This window comes from Buteo buteo, chromosome 2 (assembly GCF_964188355.1).
Source record: "Buteo buteo chromosome 2, bButBut1.hap1.1, whole genome shotgun sequence".
NCBI classification, from domain to species: domain Eukaryota; kingdom Metazoa; phylum Chordata; class Aves; order Accipitriformes; family Accipitridae; genus Buteo; species Buteo buteo.
The window spans coordinates 48,869,173-48,887,629 of record NC_134172.1 but is presented as its reverse complement, the minus strand read 5'-3'; the positions used below and the strand labels follow the sequence as shown (position 1 = coordinate 48,887,629).

General features: G+C 36.6%; 1 protein-coding gene across 10 annotated transcripts in view; it reads left to right on the top strand.

Moving 5' to 3' along the window:
• Positions 1 to 18,026, top strand: part of GOLGA4 (golgin A4) — a 69,742-nt gene extending 51,716 nt beyond the window's left edge. For 7 of the 10 annotated variants that reach the window (XM_075053895.1, XM_075053914.1, XM_075053885.1 and 4 more), the window contains 8 exons: positions 302 to 415; positions 3,881 to 3,901; positions 4,085 to 4,153; positions 4,796 to 4,871; positions 7,250 to 7,353; positions 12,454 to 12,540; positions 15,118 to 15,181; positions 17,280 to 18,026. In XM_075053895.1, coding sequence (XP_074909996.1) covers positions 302 to 415; positions 3,881 to 3,901; positions 4,085 to 4,153; positions 4,796 to 4,871; positions 7,250 to 7,353; positions 12,454 to 12,540; positions 15,118 to 15,147 — 501 coding nt within the window. In that variant the 3' untranslated portion in view covers positions 15,148 to 15,181; positions 17,280 to 18,026. Of the gene's footprint in view, positions 1 to 301; positions 416 to 538; positions 604 to 1,677; positions 3,856 to 3,880; positions 3,902 to 4,084; positions 4,154 to 4,795; positions 4,872 to 7,249; positions 7,354 to 12,453; positions 12,541 to 15,117; positions 15,182 to 17,279 lie in introns of those variants that run through there. The other 3 variants (XM_075053877.1, XR_012653952.1, XM_075053924.1) reach the window with 3 other exon arrangements.
• Positions 18,027 to 18,457: the final 431 nt, after the last annotated feature.

Genomic DNA, 18,457 nt, shown 5'->3' with positions numbered 1-18,457 from the left:
AGTGCTGTTTTAGTGCCCAACAGAAATAGCTCTTCTTTTGGTAATTTTTAAAATCTAACTGTAATCCTAACTATGTAATCTTAGTTGTTGAAGGCCTGCAAAGTCTTGTTAAGCTCCTATGTTTGTTTCTTGTTCTTTTCTGTAGTCTGTAGTGTAACTAGCCTTTTTACTGAATTTCAAGCATATTCTTTTCTGTGTATAGCATAACTCTTTTGTTGATTGCTTTGTCCGCTGTAGTTGAGGTTTTGAGTGGTTTGATAATTAATTGTATAAGTGATTTTTTTTCCCTTGTATTTTGAAGGCCCGTGAAGAAGAGATGACAGCAAAAGTTCATGAGTTGCAGGCACAGCTAGAAGGCTTGCAAAAGGAATACAAACAAAGGATGGCAGAAGAGGAACGTTGGAACAGTGAAAAAGTGAGCTGGCACTAACATTTATTTTTATATCTTTAGGAGTGAAATGCTTAGTCTTTGTAAAATTCTGTAGTTTGCTCTTAGTTGGATTTTATTTATATATCTGGTCTTCATTTTCCCATACAGTTTCTATTCTTTTAGATGTTAACTTCTTCAAAAGTGAACCTCTTTAGAATCTGCAGTATTTGATGGTATGTTTTTTTAATGGCATGTTAAAAAGCCCACTTGTGTTGTGATTATTAAGGTGGGGTTTTTTGCCCTCTGTGTTTATGTTGATTTTACTGGAAGCCCTTTAGATGGAAAGGAAATCACATTGGGTCATTTTTAGTGTGGGTGGGTTTGGTTTTTTGTTTTTTTTTAAATCCAAATTCCAAAGGGCTCTGGAATAGTGCCTTGAATATATAAATTATGGACAGAGGGGTCTTCACTGAAAGAAGACTGAGTGCATGCTTTTGTCTTTCTGAGACCACACTGTAGTTTGAGGAATTATTTGATGAAAATGTTACTAGTTACTATTACACTGAGAAGAGGAAAAGTGTATGATGTGTTGAGTCATTGATGAGAATTCATATTAATCTTATTTTTAAATTTTTCATTTTGACAACAGGCAGCAATGGGCATACTAAATATATTTATTTGATGCCACAAACTTACAGTATAAATTACCTCACTGTCCTAATGTTTGTCCCTTCTGCCTTGCACTTGCTTACAACACCCTTCATATTATTTTTATTAACTATTCCATGACATGAGTAGTGTTTTCATCACAGGAAAAGCAGAAGTATTTGTATCAGACTGCCTTGCCTTCTTAATCGACCCTTGTCCACCCATGGATGATAATCTTACTTAATCTTGTTATCTGGAGGAAGATTCTTTAAAAGACTCGTAAACCTTAAAACATGGTTCTGAAAAGCATGAGGAGTACTTTATCTCTAGGACTTTTGTTAACTGTTTCACTACTTAATTTGGTATAGAAGCCTGCTATAAATACAGGCAGTTGTTTAAGCATCATATTATACATGCATCTTCAGGGTTACATATTCACTGATAGGACACGAAAGTCATATCAAATCTATATACCAGCAATGGTATTTTATGTATTTCTCAATTCTTCCCAGAAATGCATCGTGCAGATTTGCGATGGTAGCATAGAGCTGTAAAATACTTGAATGTTGCAAATACTCCATCTTTATGTAAAGATGAATCTGCTTACAATAAAGAAAATAAACAGCTAATTTTACCTGTCTTTGGAATCTTGTCCACAGTTCTCCACTCCTTGGAGTTTCCATGGCAGACTTTGGAGAAACTCAAAGGAGTTGTTCCATCTGTGGTGGGTATAAACCAGTTGAGAGAACTCCATTGCTGGTAAATAGCTTTGTTTTAAAGGATAAATGGTGTCTCATTTGGAGGGGAGGAAAACCAGGTTGTATGTTAGTGCATGTACTTAAGTACAGTTAAAGCATCCAAGTTCAAAGCGCTTGCAGAATAAGAATGGGATTTTTTTGGTGAGTGTAAGGCAGTTAAATATCCATGATTTCACTGGCATACAGGCATCAAGCTTTCTTGAGTAATTTCGAGAATTCCAACTAAAATCAAATTTAGCAAATTGTTCACAAGCTTTCTTTTGCATAGCTCTGATTTAACTGAATATGAATTTCATATTTCATACTATTTGCAATTGTGACTTCATCTCAAAACAATATAACTATTCTAATAGATTATGCTATTGAACGTGCAATAGCTTCTGGTACATCTTCTGGTCCAGTCGAAGCTCAAATATTTAGAGTGCTGTAAGTGGGCTTCCAGTTCTTTGTTTTATCAGTATTTCAGGATTGGATTCTCTCTTTGACACAGTCTGTTTTGGGGTCAGGAGGTAGTTTTCTTTTTTTCTCCTTAGAAAATAAGAGTTGTTCTTCTTAATTCTTACCCATCTTAATTTGTCCATTGCCTGTGCTTGATATGTCTGTAGGAAAGTAATTTTGCTGTTACCTGGTATGATAGCATATATTTGCAAATGATACAATAGCATATATGTGCAACATTGCAGAGCTAGGTGAAAAAATTGGACAGGGCCTGTGGACCTTGTCCACGTGCCTGAGCAGAAGTGTACAAATCCATATCTGGATTTTACATGTGCATTCAAATGAATTCTGTCATCTTCTATTTGCCGTGGCATCTTTTGTCTCACCTTATTTCTTTTTCATTTTGTTGCTTTGTAACATTTTTCTCTTATGTTTTGAGTTTTTTGTTGTTTTTGTTTGTTTGTTTTTCTTTTTTCTTCAGCACTAGTAGTAAAACAGCTCAGAAGTCTTCCATTGACTGGAAGCAAGTTTTTGTGGGCAATTGATATATATGTTGTCTAAAGTTGGAGTCTCCCAAGCCACAGAAGTTTGTCTTATAAAACTTCCTGTGCTGCACGTTGTTAGCCAAGGCCAAACATCACATGTAACACTTAGACATAAAGCGTAATTATACATTTGAACAATATTCATCCGACTGTGATAAACAGTTAGCAAATACTGGCATCCTTAAGTGTTAGTGTTGGGATGTCAAAATACCAGAAACTGTCTCTCTTCATGAGAAAATAAATGTCTGGTCAGATGATTGAGCTCTTCAGAAGAAAGAATTGCACTTAGAGGTTTGAGATCCATAGAGGAATGATTTTCCGCTATGTTCTGTTTGCAGAGTGTAGGAAAATCTACAGGTTTTCTGAACCTACAGAGATGGGGAATAGCTTTCCTTTTCAACACAATTCCAAAGAGGCTCAGGAAGAAACAAGTAGTATGTGCCACTTCTGTGTTAAGGTTTAGGTTACCTTAAAGAAAAAATAAAAAAATAAAATATTTCACATGCAGGTTATTTGATGCTAAAATGATCGTACAACCTTGAGTTATAACTGTGACTACTAAAGCACTATTTTCCTTTAGGGTTGGAACATTGAAAGAGAAATTTCAGCTTAGAATTGTTTCTGTACTTCATAAACATTGCTCTCTTTGCAAGATGTAGAGCTCATAAAGCTCCTAAGCTGAAGCTGTTTTCAGATAAATGTTCACATTTCCAAATGCAACTTGGAGAATTAAGGAAAAAGATACAATATTGTGAATAGTATTAATAGTAGTTAGGGTTTTCTGGCATACCCATTCATACTTCATACTCATTCAATTATCATTCATCTCCAGTAGGCATTTTGTAAAGATTTGGAAATACTAGGTTCTTAAAGTTGTATTTGTGATAATTGTCTTACAGAATTAAATGAGAGAATTTGAATATAAGCTTTATATACTGTCAATACAAATAAGTTAAACTCTATTTATGGGACTACTTATCTTTATATGTGTGATTTGGTCATTCCAATGTTTATCATCCTCAGTTAACACACTGTATCAGAACTTTTTTTTTACCCATGTACAGTGCTTGATATGCTCAGTATTTTTCATGCATTTTAATGTAAAGTTTTTGTTGTTCTAGGTCACAATAACAGAACTTCAGGTAAGTCTTAAATTTTATTGATTTTTGCTCTCTAGATAATTCTGTTTCACAGCAGTTTGAAAGCAGAAATACTGCTTATAAGTTTGTGTGTGTGTTAAAAGGAGAAATAAGTTTATTGAAAAGGTACCTATGATCTATGTTCAGCAGTTTCTTGATGATTTCCATATGTGGGTGTTCTTTCAGGCACAGCTTGCACAGAAGACAACGCTAGTCAATGATTCAAAGCTGAAAGAGCAGGAGTTCAAAGAGCAGGTAAGGGTGCTGTTTGAGCAAGTAAAAAGTGTTCTTGTTTGATACTTTGTGTTTGCAGTATTAAAAAGTTTATTCTTTTCAAGTGATAATGTAGAACATCTCCACACAGGTACTATGGAAATAATATGCATGTAAAATAGTTTTGACTCATACTTGCTCTCAGAAGATCTGTGCACTTTTCAAAGTACTCCTCTATCCCCTGAGAATGAAAATACCACATGCTTGCGATACAGGTTAGGAAAACATTTGTACAGTGAAAAATGGAGCAATGCATGTCATGAAATTACAGATCTTTTCTTTTTCTAAACTAAAACTTTTTTGATGTTAAGTACAATCTTTGTCATACTTTCTTTTTATGTATGCTTATGTGTATAAAAGAAGTGTGTATATGTATTTATATACATATATATCCGTAACATTTGCTATAGATATTCTTATGTGTACATACACACGTACACACATTTCCTCAAGTAGCTTAGGAACAGGTTTTTTACAACACAGTTTTTAATGTTTTCCTTCCTTAAAAAGCAAATGTATTTTGCTTTCACAGAAGGAGGTGATGTCTAGCTGAAAACTGTTTCAATTAAGCTTATTTTAACTACTTGTGAACACCATTTATCTTTTTGACTGCTTTCTATTTAGATTCACATACTGGAAGATCGGCTGAAAAAGTATGAGAAGAATATGTACGTCGCATCAGTTGGAACACCGTACAGAGGTAAGTACACAGTTTCCATCACTAAGAAGTTTTTAATTTGTTTGAAAGATATGCTTTGGTTTAGACAATTTGTTATAAACTTTAGTTTCTTTAAAACACCTGTATCATGTTTTTATGACATCTTATCCTTGTTTTGTCTGTTATAATAGAGCTGGTGTGTGATTTCAGATGAGCAAATCACACAGCATTTTGTTTGATGTTTGTTTTTATGTCATACAGTTAAATGAGCTCTATATCAGAGTTCTTAAGCTTTCTGTATCCCCAGGGGGAGTGGTATAGGCAGTGGCACTCAAAAGTGGGTGGGGAGGAATTAACCATTTGTCTTGGCTAATTAAATACACATTTTATGACTCTTTAAAATTCTTAACAATACAAATACTAGATTTTATGGATCTTTCTTGTGTTACATATCTGGGCATTAGTAAATTCTTGTGATTAGAGTTCCTATGCAAGATCTCCTGTGCTGACACAGTAATAAATAAAATAAAATCCTGTTTCCACTTGTAGCCTTGTAGCCTTGTGTCCTTGAAAGTGTTTTTGGAGCTGAAAAATCCCCTGGCATTTCAGGCAAATAACAGTCTCATCATTACTCGACTCATGGTGAGCACAGGGAATGGCAGGGAACAGAACAGAAGAGCTATGCTGTGTTGTGCCCAGAGTTCCTCATGAGAAGCTCTGCCCTAGGTCTGAGGGCTCCATCCAGGAGAGCAGCTCTCTGCAGTGCAGGTGCCAGGCCCATCCAGGAGACAGGGGCAGGGACGGGCACACCTACAACATGGCTCAGGCAGGGACTGAAGGCCCCAGGCTGAGCTGAGACATGTCCCCTGGGCCCTTGGCAGGAGACGGGCAGGGTGGGGGTCCCAGGGGAGGCCGGGCCCAGCCATTGAGGCCTATGAGCACCCCCAGGACCCTGGCAGAAGCAGACTTGCACGGCTCATACGCCCTCCTTTAGACAGGGATGGTTGGCCACCTTGGAGACAGAGTTTTGGGCCAGAGGAGCCTTCTCTCTGGTGGACTACTGTTGTTCTCAGGCTCGTGTGTTTTGGCATGTTTTTGCACAGGAAACGGGTCAGACACTTCTAAAAATGAGTCCAAGGAGCAAAAATAAAACCCAGGGGTAATGAACAGGTACTGCTCACCTCCAAAAGGTTTGCAACCCTTTAGTTGAGGAGCGTGTCCTGCTTCAGACTGAGGGCTTGATCTTTGAGCCTCACTAGTGTCAGAAATGTGGGGTTTTGCCATCCTGTGGAAACCCAGCTCAACTGGATGAACACAGAAGACTTTCAAAAACCACACTTCACACTTGCTTTCTGCAGATTTGTGCGGATGGTCCACTTATCTCAAGACAATCCACAGCTCTCACCCCCGTCAGAAGGCACATGCCTCCTTCCCACAACGTGACAGAGCCAATGCCTAGGCTGGGACGTGGTTATGGGTATTGAATGCCTTCTGCTAGTGCAGGGCTGGGGTAGAAATGTCATCAGAGGTTTCCTCAGCATGTACTGGTAGGGAAAGGAGGAGGTAGGAAGAAGCATAGCATAGTATAGTTTAGTTGGAAGGGCCCTACAATGATCATCTAGTCCACCTGCCTGACCACTTCAGGGCTGACCAAAGTTCAAGCATGGTATTATGGGCATTGTCCAAATGCCTCTTCAACAGGCATGGAGAATCAACCACCTCTCTGAGAAGCCTGTTCCTGGGTTTGACCATGTCTCGGTAAAGAAACGTTTCCTCGTGTCAAGTCTGAACCTTCCCTGACGGATGCATCTTTGAGCCATTCCCACGCATCCTGGCACTGGGTACCAGGGAGAAGAGATCAGCACCTCCCACTCCATGTCCCCTCCTCAGGAAGCTGTTGAGAGCAGTGAGGTCATCCTCAGCCTCCTTCTCTCCAGAGTAGACAAACCCCAAGTCCTCAGCTGCTCCTCAGAGGACATGCCTTCCAGCCCCTTCACCAGCTTTGGTGCCCTCCTTGGGATGTGTTCCAGTGTCTTCTCATCCTTTTTTAAATGGTGGGGCCCAGAACTGCACACAGTGTGAGGCTGTATCAGTGCTAAATACAGCTGGGTAATCGCCCCTTTTGACCGGCGCGTTATGCCGTGTTTGATGCACCCCAGGATACGGTTTTCCCTCTTGGCTGCCAGGGCACACACTGCTGACTCCTGTGGAGACTCCTGTCACCCAGCACCCCCACACCCCTTTCTGCAGGGCTGCTCTCCAGCCACTCCTCTCCCAGTTTAGACCTGTGTCCAGCAGCACTACTCCATCCCAGGTGCAGATTCCAGCATTTATTCTTGTCCAATTTCATGCCATTGGTGAAACTTAGATTCATATGAGTGACTGTCAGTATAAATATTCTCTTACTTTTGTTTATACAGATGGAAATCTTCACCATACTGACGTTTCCCTCTTTGGGGAGCCTACTGAGTTTGAATACTTGAGGAAAGTGCTGTTTGAATATATGATGGGTCGTGAGACAAAGGTACGGCGAGTTGTATATTGTGATGTGATTCAGGTTAGAATGCAGTTTAACATCTTTGCTGTGTAGATACGAAGTACTGTGTGTTTGTGATTCGTTACATGCTGTTTATTACTGACAGAGGATTCGATAGGCTTTCACGTCTTTTTTTCTTAAGAGGGATGATCCATACCTTAAACTTTGTCAGTATGCCAAGATGACTGGTGGGGGAATGGGGGTTGTCACATGTCTCACCAAGGTACCTATGAGGACAAAAACCTTTATAGGTAGGTATGGTTTTACTAGCAGAAGTCCTGTTTTCAGTCAAGGTTAATGTACTGTGAAAGCTGGTATGCATGATATTAGCAAAAGTGTTCTTTTGATGTCATGTTGACACAAACATGAGAAGTAACAGTTGGATTAAATAATAGTTTGTTAGTGGCTCTGAAGATAGCGAAGTATCTCTTTAGGTGTTGCTTAAAGATGTTTTTTAGGGCTCCCAAATCTGTATACCTTCTCTAGATAGTGTTAATTTACTCTTAAAAGTAGTGAAAAGCTGCACAGTAGGCTGCTTGTATGCTGCAAGCTTGTGAAATCATTCTTAAGCTGGAATTTTACTACCTTGTAACAATAGCAATGCTTAGAGATTGACCGGGTTCAAAAGAGCTGTGTCATAACACAGACATTTTTCTTGGATGATAAATGCTATGTGGATGAATTTTTTCTGTTTGTTTTTTTTCTTCTCCCTGGAGTTCCTCTGTTCTTTGTTGCACTGCTTTCAACTTGGACTACTATTAAGCAAAGAGGTTTTATGTAGGTTTCTATGTTAATTAGCTTTGTTCTTATTGTGCTCTGTGCAGAATAAAACTTGGTCTGTGCAGGACATCTTGTCCTTATGGGATTCTTCTTTCTCTCTCTTTTTATCCCATTTTTCACTTTGATATTAATTCCTTTTTTATTAAAAATACAAACCTCTGATCCAAAAAAACCCAGAATCACTAGTTACCTTCTGTTCACAAGCCTGTGGCTCACTGGATGGCTCTCCTACTTTAATAACAAACAACTGAAATCGTTAAAGAAAAATACATATATTACTGTATTTTATGATTTTGAATTGTGAGGGGTTTAGGCAAGTGAAAATACTAAAAAATGTCGGCAATGTTTCAGCTTCAAACAAGTTTTGAGACAGCTGCAGATGACTATTGCAGATAGCTGATGCACGTAGCAAATTTGCATCAAGACAACCTGATTTGAAACCTCTTTTTTACTCATTAAAGCTATTTCTTATGGATCTTCAAAACATTACTATACATGCCTCAAATCTTTGGATTATAAAGTTGTGAGGGTTTTTTTCCTTTTTAATAGTGATGTACTAAAATTTGCAGTTGATATCTTCAGTAACAGCAACAAACAACAATCAGTGCAAAAGTAAATTGACTTTAGGTCTCTCTCAAGTGCTTTGAAAAGCTATATGAGTAAATATATATAATAAATTTATGTATGTATGCATTTATATGTATGTATGTGTTTGTAGACATATGTATGTATGTTTTTGTATTTATTTGCCTGGAGGTTACATTGTATTTAACCAGAAGACACCATTACAACATTGCCTGCACACTGGCTCGTAAAAAAAAAAAAGATGAAAATTGGAAGGAGAAAAAATAAATCAGAAAAGATAGATATCTAGTTCCTACAATAACTTGAGAAGGCATTGTTTGAAAGTTGATACAATTGAGAGGGGAAATATATTTAAACAAACAACCAGCAGAAATAATTTTCAAAGCACTACAATTCTTAGCTTTGGGAAGTTAGATATAGATAGGTAAGGGAGAAGACAGAGTTCTTAAAATTGAATGTGATTGTATTCTTCTCTATTATGTTTTCATACTAATTTGATTGTCTCTTAGCAATTTTTAATTGAGGGTAAATGTTCTGAGGTATTGCAAGATGGGAAGAATTTCTGGTACTGTCTAGTCTACTATTAGCTGATCAAGATTTTAGCTGTACTGGCATTTACTAATGGAAAATTGAAATGAAGGCTAGCATTTTTACTGATTTAAATATGAAGATACTTCAGTCACTTCGCTTTTGCTTCAGAAAGTACTTTCAAGCTGATTTTATCTGCTGGTTTTCTTTCAACCATTAGATGTGTTGCTGGAAGACACTGAGCTTAGTGTCTGCTCTTGTAGGGATTATATCATATAATCTTAAATTTACTTGAAAACTGGTTTCATCCTGCTACACTGACTGGAAACCCATGAGCAATGACAATGTGATTGATAACATCTTTTAATACACAGTCTAAGTGTGTTAGTAAAGTATTAACATGTGCTTTTTTTCCCCCAGCAGTCCTTGAGTTAAGATCTGTATTAAGTTTTACCTCCTTAGTACAGACATAACTTTCTCTCAGCTTTTGTTTTCCTGGACTAGATGAGGCAATCTTTTTTAATTTTATCTTGTAAGATCATTCTGGTAGCCTTTCTCTGTGCAAGGTTTCTTTTTATAGTGCAAATACATATGCCATGTCTCAAAGGGGGTTCAGCAGTGGAATTGGTGATCTTTATAGACATTATTTTCTCTATATTGAAAGGAGCTCAAGAGAATCTGTGCAAACTATCTAGGATGAATTGCCATTTATGCAGCCTGGTAAATGATCCTGGAATTGTATTAAATAGAGACATTAATGAACACATCAGTTGTGTTATAGTGCTAGAGACATAAGAGATGTTGAGCGTTGATAGTGGCTCAGTTTCTAAGAGTCAAGCATTATGGTCATAATGTGTAACCTGTAACCTGTCACGTTCTTTGTAAACTGCTTGACCAAGGTGTGCACGTGTCTTCGCTAAGGGATTTTACTGTCTTGCCCTCCAGTCCAGCTTTACTTTTTGCCTTTTCCTTGGCAGGATATATGAAATGAGATTGCCAGCTTTTTCTAAACATGCATTTTGTTCAGAATATCTGAACCTGGAAATAAATGGCATACACCGTGAGGTCAAATAAAATATTTTCTATGGACATGTGAACAGTTGCACTGTTGAGCTGTACTGCACACTAAATCTTAAGTCTTGCAGAAATCCTAGATGCTCTACTTGTAAACTCATTATGCTGTTTGGAGTCTGTTCTGAGGCCAGAAAATCAGTCTGAGTTTTGTATGTCTGTAATAACGTGTGTTGATAACTAGGTGCATGGAAGAATGTAGTGGAAAACATATGTGTCAGAGATAGTAAATTTATGCAGGTCTTTTTCTGGCACCTTGACATGCTCTTGTGCATTGCAGAAAAACAAGGGGTATAAAACAAAGGGAAAACTTTGATTTTGAAGGTTCTGCCTTTGACCAGCAGCTCTTGAATTGAGGGGACTGATCGGTATAATTGTAAAAGTTTGTTGGTTTTTTTTTTCAGAGATGACATATTTAAATGTGTCAACCTCATAGAAAGAAATGGGAATGCAAACCATCATCTTTTATAGCAGAGCTAGCTATTATGTTTGGGAAAGCTCAGGGCCTTTGTATAGGTGGATGTAGAGATGCACTCAGAGGAACACAAGTACCTGCGCTCACATGCTTAGAGTTACTAGGGGTTTTTAATAGTAGAATAGACTGTTAGAACGATAAGGTAAGCCTGTATTAAACATACTGTTCTAAGTTCTGCAATCCTTGTAACTTTGTTTTATAACTATGCAACTGTGAATAGTGTTGAATAATTCTGCTTCAAAATATCCCTAGTGGCCTCAAAAACTTGGGGAATTTCAAGTCATTGCTAGTGATAAATTACAAAATGGACATTTTCAGGAAAGAAGGTTTTAGGCAGCCCCTTTTAAAGTTGGCACATAAGTATCTGTGCTTTCATGGAGTATTTGCAGTGTTTGTAGATTTTTCTTCAAAATTTGTATGCCATTGTGTCCTGTAGAAAATTTAAGAGAGGACTTTCTTGATAGTGCTGTTACAATGAGTTTGAATAGATTGTAAGCTCAATGCTTTCTAATCTTTTGGTCCTAAATAACTGTGATGAGGATTTTGGCAAAAGAAATGAGAAGACTGTGATGTTAGTTTGTGGCATTGAGCACATACCTTTGTATATCTGAGAACTGCAGTAGAGGCATGCACTTCTTAATTATAGAACTGTTAATATTAAGCTTTTTCAGCTGAAAGTGTTCAACAGGGCTTGGTTTGTTTTGCTTTCTTTTCATTTCTATCCTTAGTTAAGTTATATACTGAAACAATTGTTGCAAATTAGAGCTTTACCTCTCACTTTTAACTGCAGCCACTTTTGTCCTGCAGCTGCTTTGTTGCTACAGCCTCCTTTGTCATTCCACATGTGAGACTGGTAATAAACAGTAGACCTTCAGAGCAGCAATCTTATCTCATCCACATTCTTGAAGAGCAGCAGTTATTGCTTTTGTAGCAATCACCTTTGGATTGAGCTACACTGCACCTCTTACTGTGACCTCTCTTGTAAAAGTCACCTGGACCTTGTTTTGTGCCTTTTGGAGTTTCCTGCTCATCTGTTTATAAAATGGAAATAATCATTGCTTATTTTGCAGACCTTTGTTATTTTTACATCTTCTGATGTCTGAGGATGTCAAAGCAATTTGCTATTTAAATATGGGGTTACTGTATACCCCCTAAAAATATTTACACAACTGGAGTTCCACATCTGACATTTGGATCTGCTTTCTCAGTGTTTCATTTCTTTACAAAATATTTGGATGACGTGAATATAGTTGAATCCATAAGCACTAAGGTGCCATTCACCCGAAATGTGCCTTTCAGAAAGGCCACGTTAAGATCAAATGTGATAGGAGCAGTATTAATAACAGTATGCTGTCTTATTAATGGACTCAATTATTTGACCATAGATGCCATAGAGCTTACGTTGTATTACAGCAGCTGAAGTTTGTGACAATGTGAAATGAAGACCCTTTGTGGTTTTCATATAATTCACATAACATGTCACGCATATACGATGTGAAACAAGTAATTTTATCTCACTCATTTCACTATGTTTTCCATTGAGATTACTAAAAATAGTATCCAGTATTCTTAAATGAAATGCATTTTAAAATATTACAAAGCATTTTAGTGCATTTGAAGTTACTTATAGATGACCTATTTCTTTTTAGACAATGGCCAAAGTTATAACAACAGTGCTGAAGTTCCCAGCCGATCAGACTCAGAAGATACTAGAACGAGAAGATGCTCGACCATTGGTAAGTTATATAAATAAACCAAGTTTATTCAGGAGATCAGGTTGCAAGAATAAGGAAGTAGAAACTTTCTTTTAAGTTGTCTTTTCCCTGTGTCTGCATTCAAGGAAACTCCTTTTCTCCCTCCTTCCCTCTTCTTCAATGGAATGTCAAATTCCAGCTGTAGGTTTGAGTTTATAGCAGAAGTGAGGAAAAAAAGCAAGCATATTTTCTTAACTAGTATTTCTCATCATTGGTTAAGCTGCATTTCTGATAGTTATGGGTACGACAGAACAAAGCAAGTTCAGTCATCACTACTATTCTGCAGATGAATTTTCTAATCAAAAAAAGTAATCTGACAGAAAATTCCTGTTTCTTAAATTCAGAAGTTTCTGTGGAGTCATACCAGTTTTCATGAAAAATATTTTGAGAGACATTTTTCAGCTCTGGGATAAAATTTCTGGCAAAAACAAGCCATTTAGCTTGTAGAGTAGAAAACTGATTAGTTCAATCAACTGGGATATGTGTGTTTGAATGAGGATATGTATGTTTTTATCTTAAGTGAGTATCCTAACAAGATTGGTTTTTTTTGGGTGGGGGGGGGTGTTGCCTTTGGTTTGTTTGGGTTTTGTTTTTTGTTGGTTTTTTTTTTTTTTTAGAGCCTGCTTTGTTTTTGTACTGAAAAACCATCAAAATATGTCAGGTTCACTCTGGGTCAGGACAGGTCAAAAATAAGAGTCCTAAACAGTTCACTTTGGTTTTGTTTGGTTGGTTTTTTTCCCAGTTTCGATGCACTTATTGTTATGTGGCGGTTGCTTAGTATTTACCACCTGATCCATTTACCAGAAAGGTGAATTTGGGTTTGAGAAGCAGACCTGAAAGAAAAGACGGATATATGAGCATAAACATTTATTTACTATTACTGTTACTATTCTGTGTATTGGAGGTATTTTTACTTAAGATAAAAACTACAGTAATAGATTTCTCTACGTTGTATCTGGAGTCAACACACTGATCCCTCTCTTTGTGGGTCAGCTTAGTAAAATATTTAGGAATTAAAGTGAGAGGAAGAATTGCATCTGTTTCTGTCACTGGCTTTACTTATATATTTATTTAGCACTTGCAAAACCAGAATGAAATAAAAAATTGAACATTTTTACATTTCAGTTGAATTAAAGTCCTGTTGATACATTGAAACAAATTTTAAAAAAATGTCTACCATTTCATCTGCTTGAAGTATCAAATCTGAGGAAAATGTTAAGTACTTCAACATTTTCCTTTACACTTAGGTTTGAGAGTGTCTTGCAATCTTTAATATTTAAAACACTTTTAGAATGATATAAATGCTGATAATACTGCAGCTCCAGTAAGTATCATGCATCCCAATCCCAAACATTTTCTCTTAATGCTCTCTTTCTCTCTGATCTTCAAGTAGAAAGCTGGGGTGGTTTTTTTGTGTGGTTATTTTTGTTTTGGTTTGGTTTTGTTGTTTGTTTTTTTTTTTTGCTTTGGCAAGCTAGAGCACTATTTAAGAAACATTTTGAGTTCTGTCTTGACCAAAAGTGAGGTTAGAGAGGTGGACCTTATTTTGCAGTACCTTCAGCTTTTTGATACTTGAAACCTGGTCTTCCTAAAACATAAATTCTCAACTTCTGATACTAAATAAAACTTTAACTTGAATTCATCCAACAAGTTTTGGTCATTGGTATTAAAGGTCCTTGCTATTAAATTTTGGCTAGAACATACAGTGACCTTTTTGCAGGCTGTAAGTGCTTTGGTTAAGAATACAGTCATTCAAAGAGCTTCATGTCCTGATCAAAAACTTCTTGGATTTCACGTAGCAGTCCCTTTTTGGCTCAGATCTAGCCTGTGACTTTTCTCATTTCCAAATCCACATTAGACATCTAATGGAAACTCAAATATTAGGGCATGTTATGGAGGATGTAGTAATTTTCACTTTCAAAGTTACTAAGTTTGTTTACTGAAGCACAAATTATTTTGGGGGGGCGAGTCTTTAGTCCTAAACAGAATTACAAAAAAGTTGGAGGGGTCTTTGTAAATTATTCTGTCAAGAAATATGCTTGGGATTTTGTTTTTTATTTATTGACATTTACTAACATGGCAATAGTGTTTCTCCATGCTTAATATTGGAGTGATGCTGGTATTTTAAAATATGCAGTATTTAGATCTCATGAGCAGTGGAGTTCTGAACTACACAAATGTGCATTTTTAACATAAAGCTTGGTTGTTTCTGTATTTCAGTTTATGGCCAAAACATCTATAACTAATTTTAATGTATAAATTGTTAATTAACTGTGCTACTGGAAAAGAATAAGTGTGTGTAGCACTAAGTAGCTGTAAGTAATTATTTACCCTCTTAGTGAGCATATATTTAAGAGGTTTCTGAGAACTTTTAACAAACTCCTAGGTCTATAAACATAGGCTAGATGAATGTATCTCCTTCACTAATCTAGCTTTTACTACATAGCTATTGTGATCTAACTGCAGCAATCTCATCTGTAAGCAGTAGATGACCACAGAGTTCTTATCTACACTATTAACAAAGTAGTCCAATAAGCTGTTTTCTTCCTGGCTTTGTAGTTTGCCTCACCTCGCAGTGGTATCTTCTGAATATCCCATCAGTCTGTGCTTAGTTAGCATGTGGGTGAGTGAAGCCTAATACATACTTGTTTTTATTTAAAAATGAAACTTGTAGTATGAGATAAATCACTCTTCTGCTTATTTTTCTTGCCTGCTTTTGTTTGTTAAAAAAAATACAATTTTTTTGTTCTATATGTATGTAATAAACTTTATTCTACTCTTGATTGTGTTTTGTTTTACAAAGCCAAGTTTGAAAATGGTAAATAATGTTTAAAACTCAATCTTTTTGAGTTACACGCATAACTTCATATGTTGATTGAGCTACAAAAATCTCAGTTGTAGAAAAAAGCTAATCAGATTTTAAATCAATTAACATGTAATATTGAATTTTATTGCACTTGGCTTTGTTTTGTCTTTATTCACTTTCTGAGCTTTTTTGAATCAGCAAATAAGTCAGATTCATGGGAGACATGCTATACTACTTGAATTATTACATCTTACAAATATGAGAATGGATTATTTTAAAAAATTGATGAAATGCTCTCTGTAGAGGAATTAGGATATGCTTGCATTTAAACATTAGTACCTTTCTGAATTGGAGCTTTGGCTTGGTATCAAGAGAAGCTAGAGCATGCAGATTAGGGAGAACAATTTGGGGAGCTTTACGCTCTCAGTTTATTGTGCCCTTTTTCAGGTTTTATTAAGCTGCTTTCATTATGAATCTGCAACATTAATTGTAGTGTTACAGAAAAGCAACAGCTGATTTGGGCCTAAAGACGCAGGTTGCATCAGACTAGCCAAGCTAAACAAGCAATCCACAAGCAATAGTGGTTGAGAGAGGAGGAGGATATGGAAGTACACAGGTAAAACTTTCTGTGCTGCCTGATAAGATTATAATTTGAGTCATTAGTGGTGTATGATATTTAATAAACTCTTCAGGTGAATTCTACAGAATGTGGTCAGCCCGACTTTCCTCTTTCTCCTTTGCAACTGAAAAGCTTTGCAGAGTTGCCAGGAATTGATTCACTGCATGTGAAGCAATCACTATCTGTCGGCTGAAATGTAGTGCTTGGCCTGCACCACCGCCGGAGCAAAATGGATTAACTTAGGTTGTTTCCACTCCCAGTTATCACAATGCAGTTGACAGGCTATCTCTCTCTCTCTTGCAGTCATGCAAATACAGCCTTCAATACAAAATAATATCTGTTTCAAAGGAAAAAAATCTATTCATCTTAGCAAACAGTCATGGTTTCCACTTTGTTTTGTGTTCTTTTAAACCTTTGAATATATTAGCGGATGCACTTTATTGCCCTTAAAACACAATAGAGTTTGGACTGTTTGCCTCCTAGCCTTATCACTTCTTGACAAAATCAGCAACTGTTTTCTCTAGCCCTCCATTGAAAATAATTGAATTGTTGGTAATGATAGGACAAAGCTATTTACAACACTATTGCAGAAAGCATGTTTGAAACTTAAATACTCATCATGCTGTCTGTAATGCTGGTGGGAAAAGTGCAGACGTTCTCACTTGCATTTGAAACTTATCACAGAAGGGCTTGATTTTTGACCCTAATGTCAGCGATCACCTGTTATAGTTTCATAACTTAAGCTAATATGTGTGGAAACTGTTCAGACCTCATTATTGGATTGTAGTTTCTTACTTTATCTCAAGTATTTTTGTGGCTTTTGTCAGTATATAGCCAGCAAATGGGATAATATTCTTACATGTATGAAAGGTAGAAATTAATATGATGCTGCCTTCATTGTGAAAGCAGTAAATATTTTCCTGGTAGAAGAGGCTTTTTTGCTGGCCCCAGAGTTTTACTTCATAATTTCAATTTTGATGATAGGCCTTATGCAGAGAGGACAACTTTGTTTTTCATTGGATTAAGATGCAACAATGTGGTAGACTATCTATTTCCAGTGGGACTCCTGACTGGTTTGCTACAGGTTATTTCATTTTCATCACAGTTTCTCAACTGTTTTGCAGATACTGGAATGGAATTACTTGCTTGAAATCAGTTAATAATTTGGCAGTTTGACTTATCTGAAAACCTTCCATCTCCTCTTCCTATCAATAAACATCATTATTATTTTAATATTAAGTGCTTCTAAGTTGCTTTCAATAAAGTAACATTTGTTCTAACTTTTCATTCTTCTAGTCATGGCTACGACCATTATGAAGAAATTGTGATGAGAATGTCTCATGACACTGCTGCTTAGAAATATGTTCATATCTCTGTCCCTTGAGAAGGGACAAGAAGAAAAGCTATTATTCAAGGTCAAAAACGGAACAGCAAGAACCAAAACTCAGCACCACCTTTGGACCATGAATATAGTTAAAACTGCCTTGACAAGAAATGCTAATCAGGGGTTATCTGGTGATGAGTCTTTTTTTCTCTTCTATTGAACACTGTCTTCTATTTTGTGTTAAAGGTTATTTTTTTAAAGAAGAGAAAAGACTTTATCCTAGGAAGGAATTGCCCACTACTGTATCTCTATACAGGCTTAACTGGGTGCTTTTTAAGAGTTGAAATAAATGGTTTGTTTCTTCTATTTATTTTTTTATTTTTGAATGAATTGTGCAATACACTTTTGGATGGGTAGCGGTTGAGGTGATTTTCCTGATGAACTAGGCACTCTTGATGACTACTCTCTCCCAATTTATCTTATGATTGTTTGCGAAAGGTCACTTCTATATGCTTTTTGCCTACAATAAATCCCAATTGCAGTACCTCATTTGTTTACTCCCAGCTTTTGTACTTACATTTTCTGGAGAAATAGTATGTTACTGTAAATTGTAAATAGTTAATACATAACTGTATCATATGCTGATCTGTGACTGTTGACAGCACTAATCTGACAAGAGCTGAGATGAAATAAAGTTTATTTACTGTATAATTTTGGAACTTCTTTGGTATGATTTTTCTTTTGAAAGGGTCCACCAGTTTTGTTCTTATTCCTGTTCAAGACATCCGTAGCTGAGATGTTTCCGGGCTGAAATCTGTCTCATAAGAAGAGCTATTCAAGTATATTGAGCTGTAAGAAGTCAGTGGAGGCCTTCAGATTTTCAAGGGATCACAACCTGTGAAAAAAGGCACATGGTGAGCTGAAAAGCTGGTGTGAGAATATAAAAAGTAAGGAGGTTTGCTTTGTAAGAGTTTTAAATTACGTATTTTTGTTCTTTTAACTAATGCCTGTCTGGTTATTTTGGCATCTTAGTTGTGATCCTCAGAAGCAATATGCAAGTATGAATACATTTAACTTGTTCTCCAGCTACTTTGATACTTACCATATCAGTAACTGTCATCTGTACTGTATATGCTCGTTTGCCAGGATG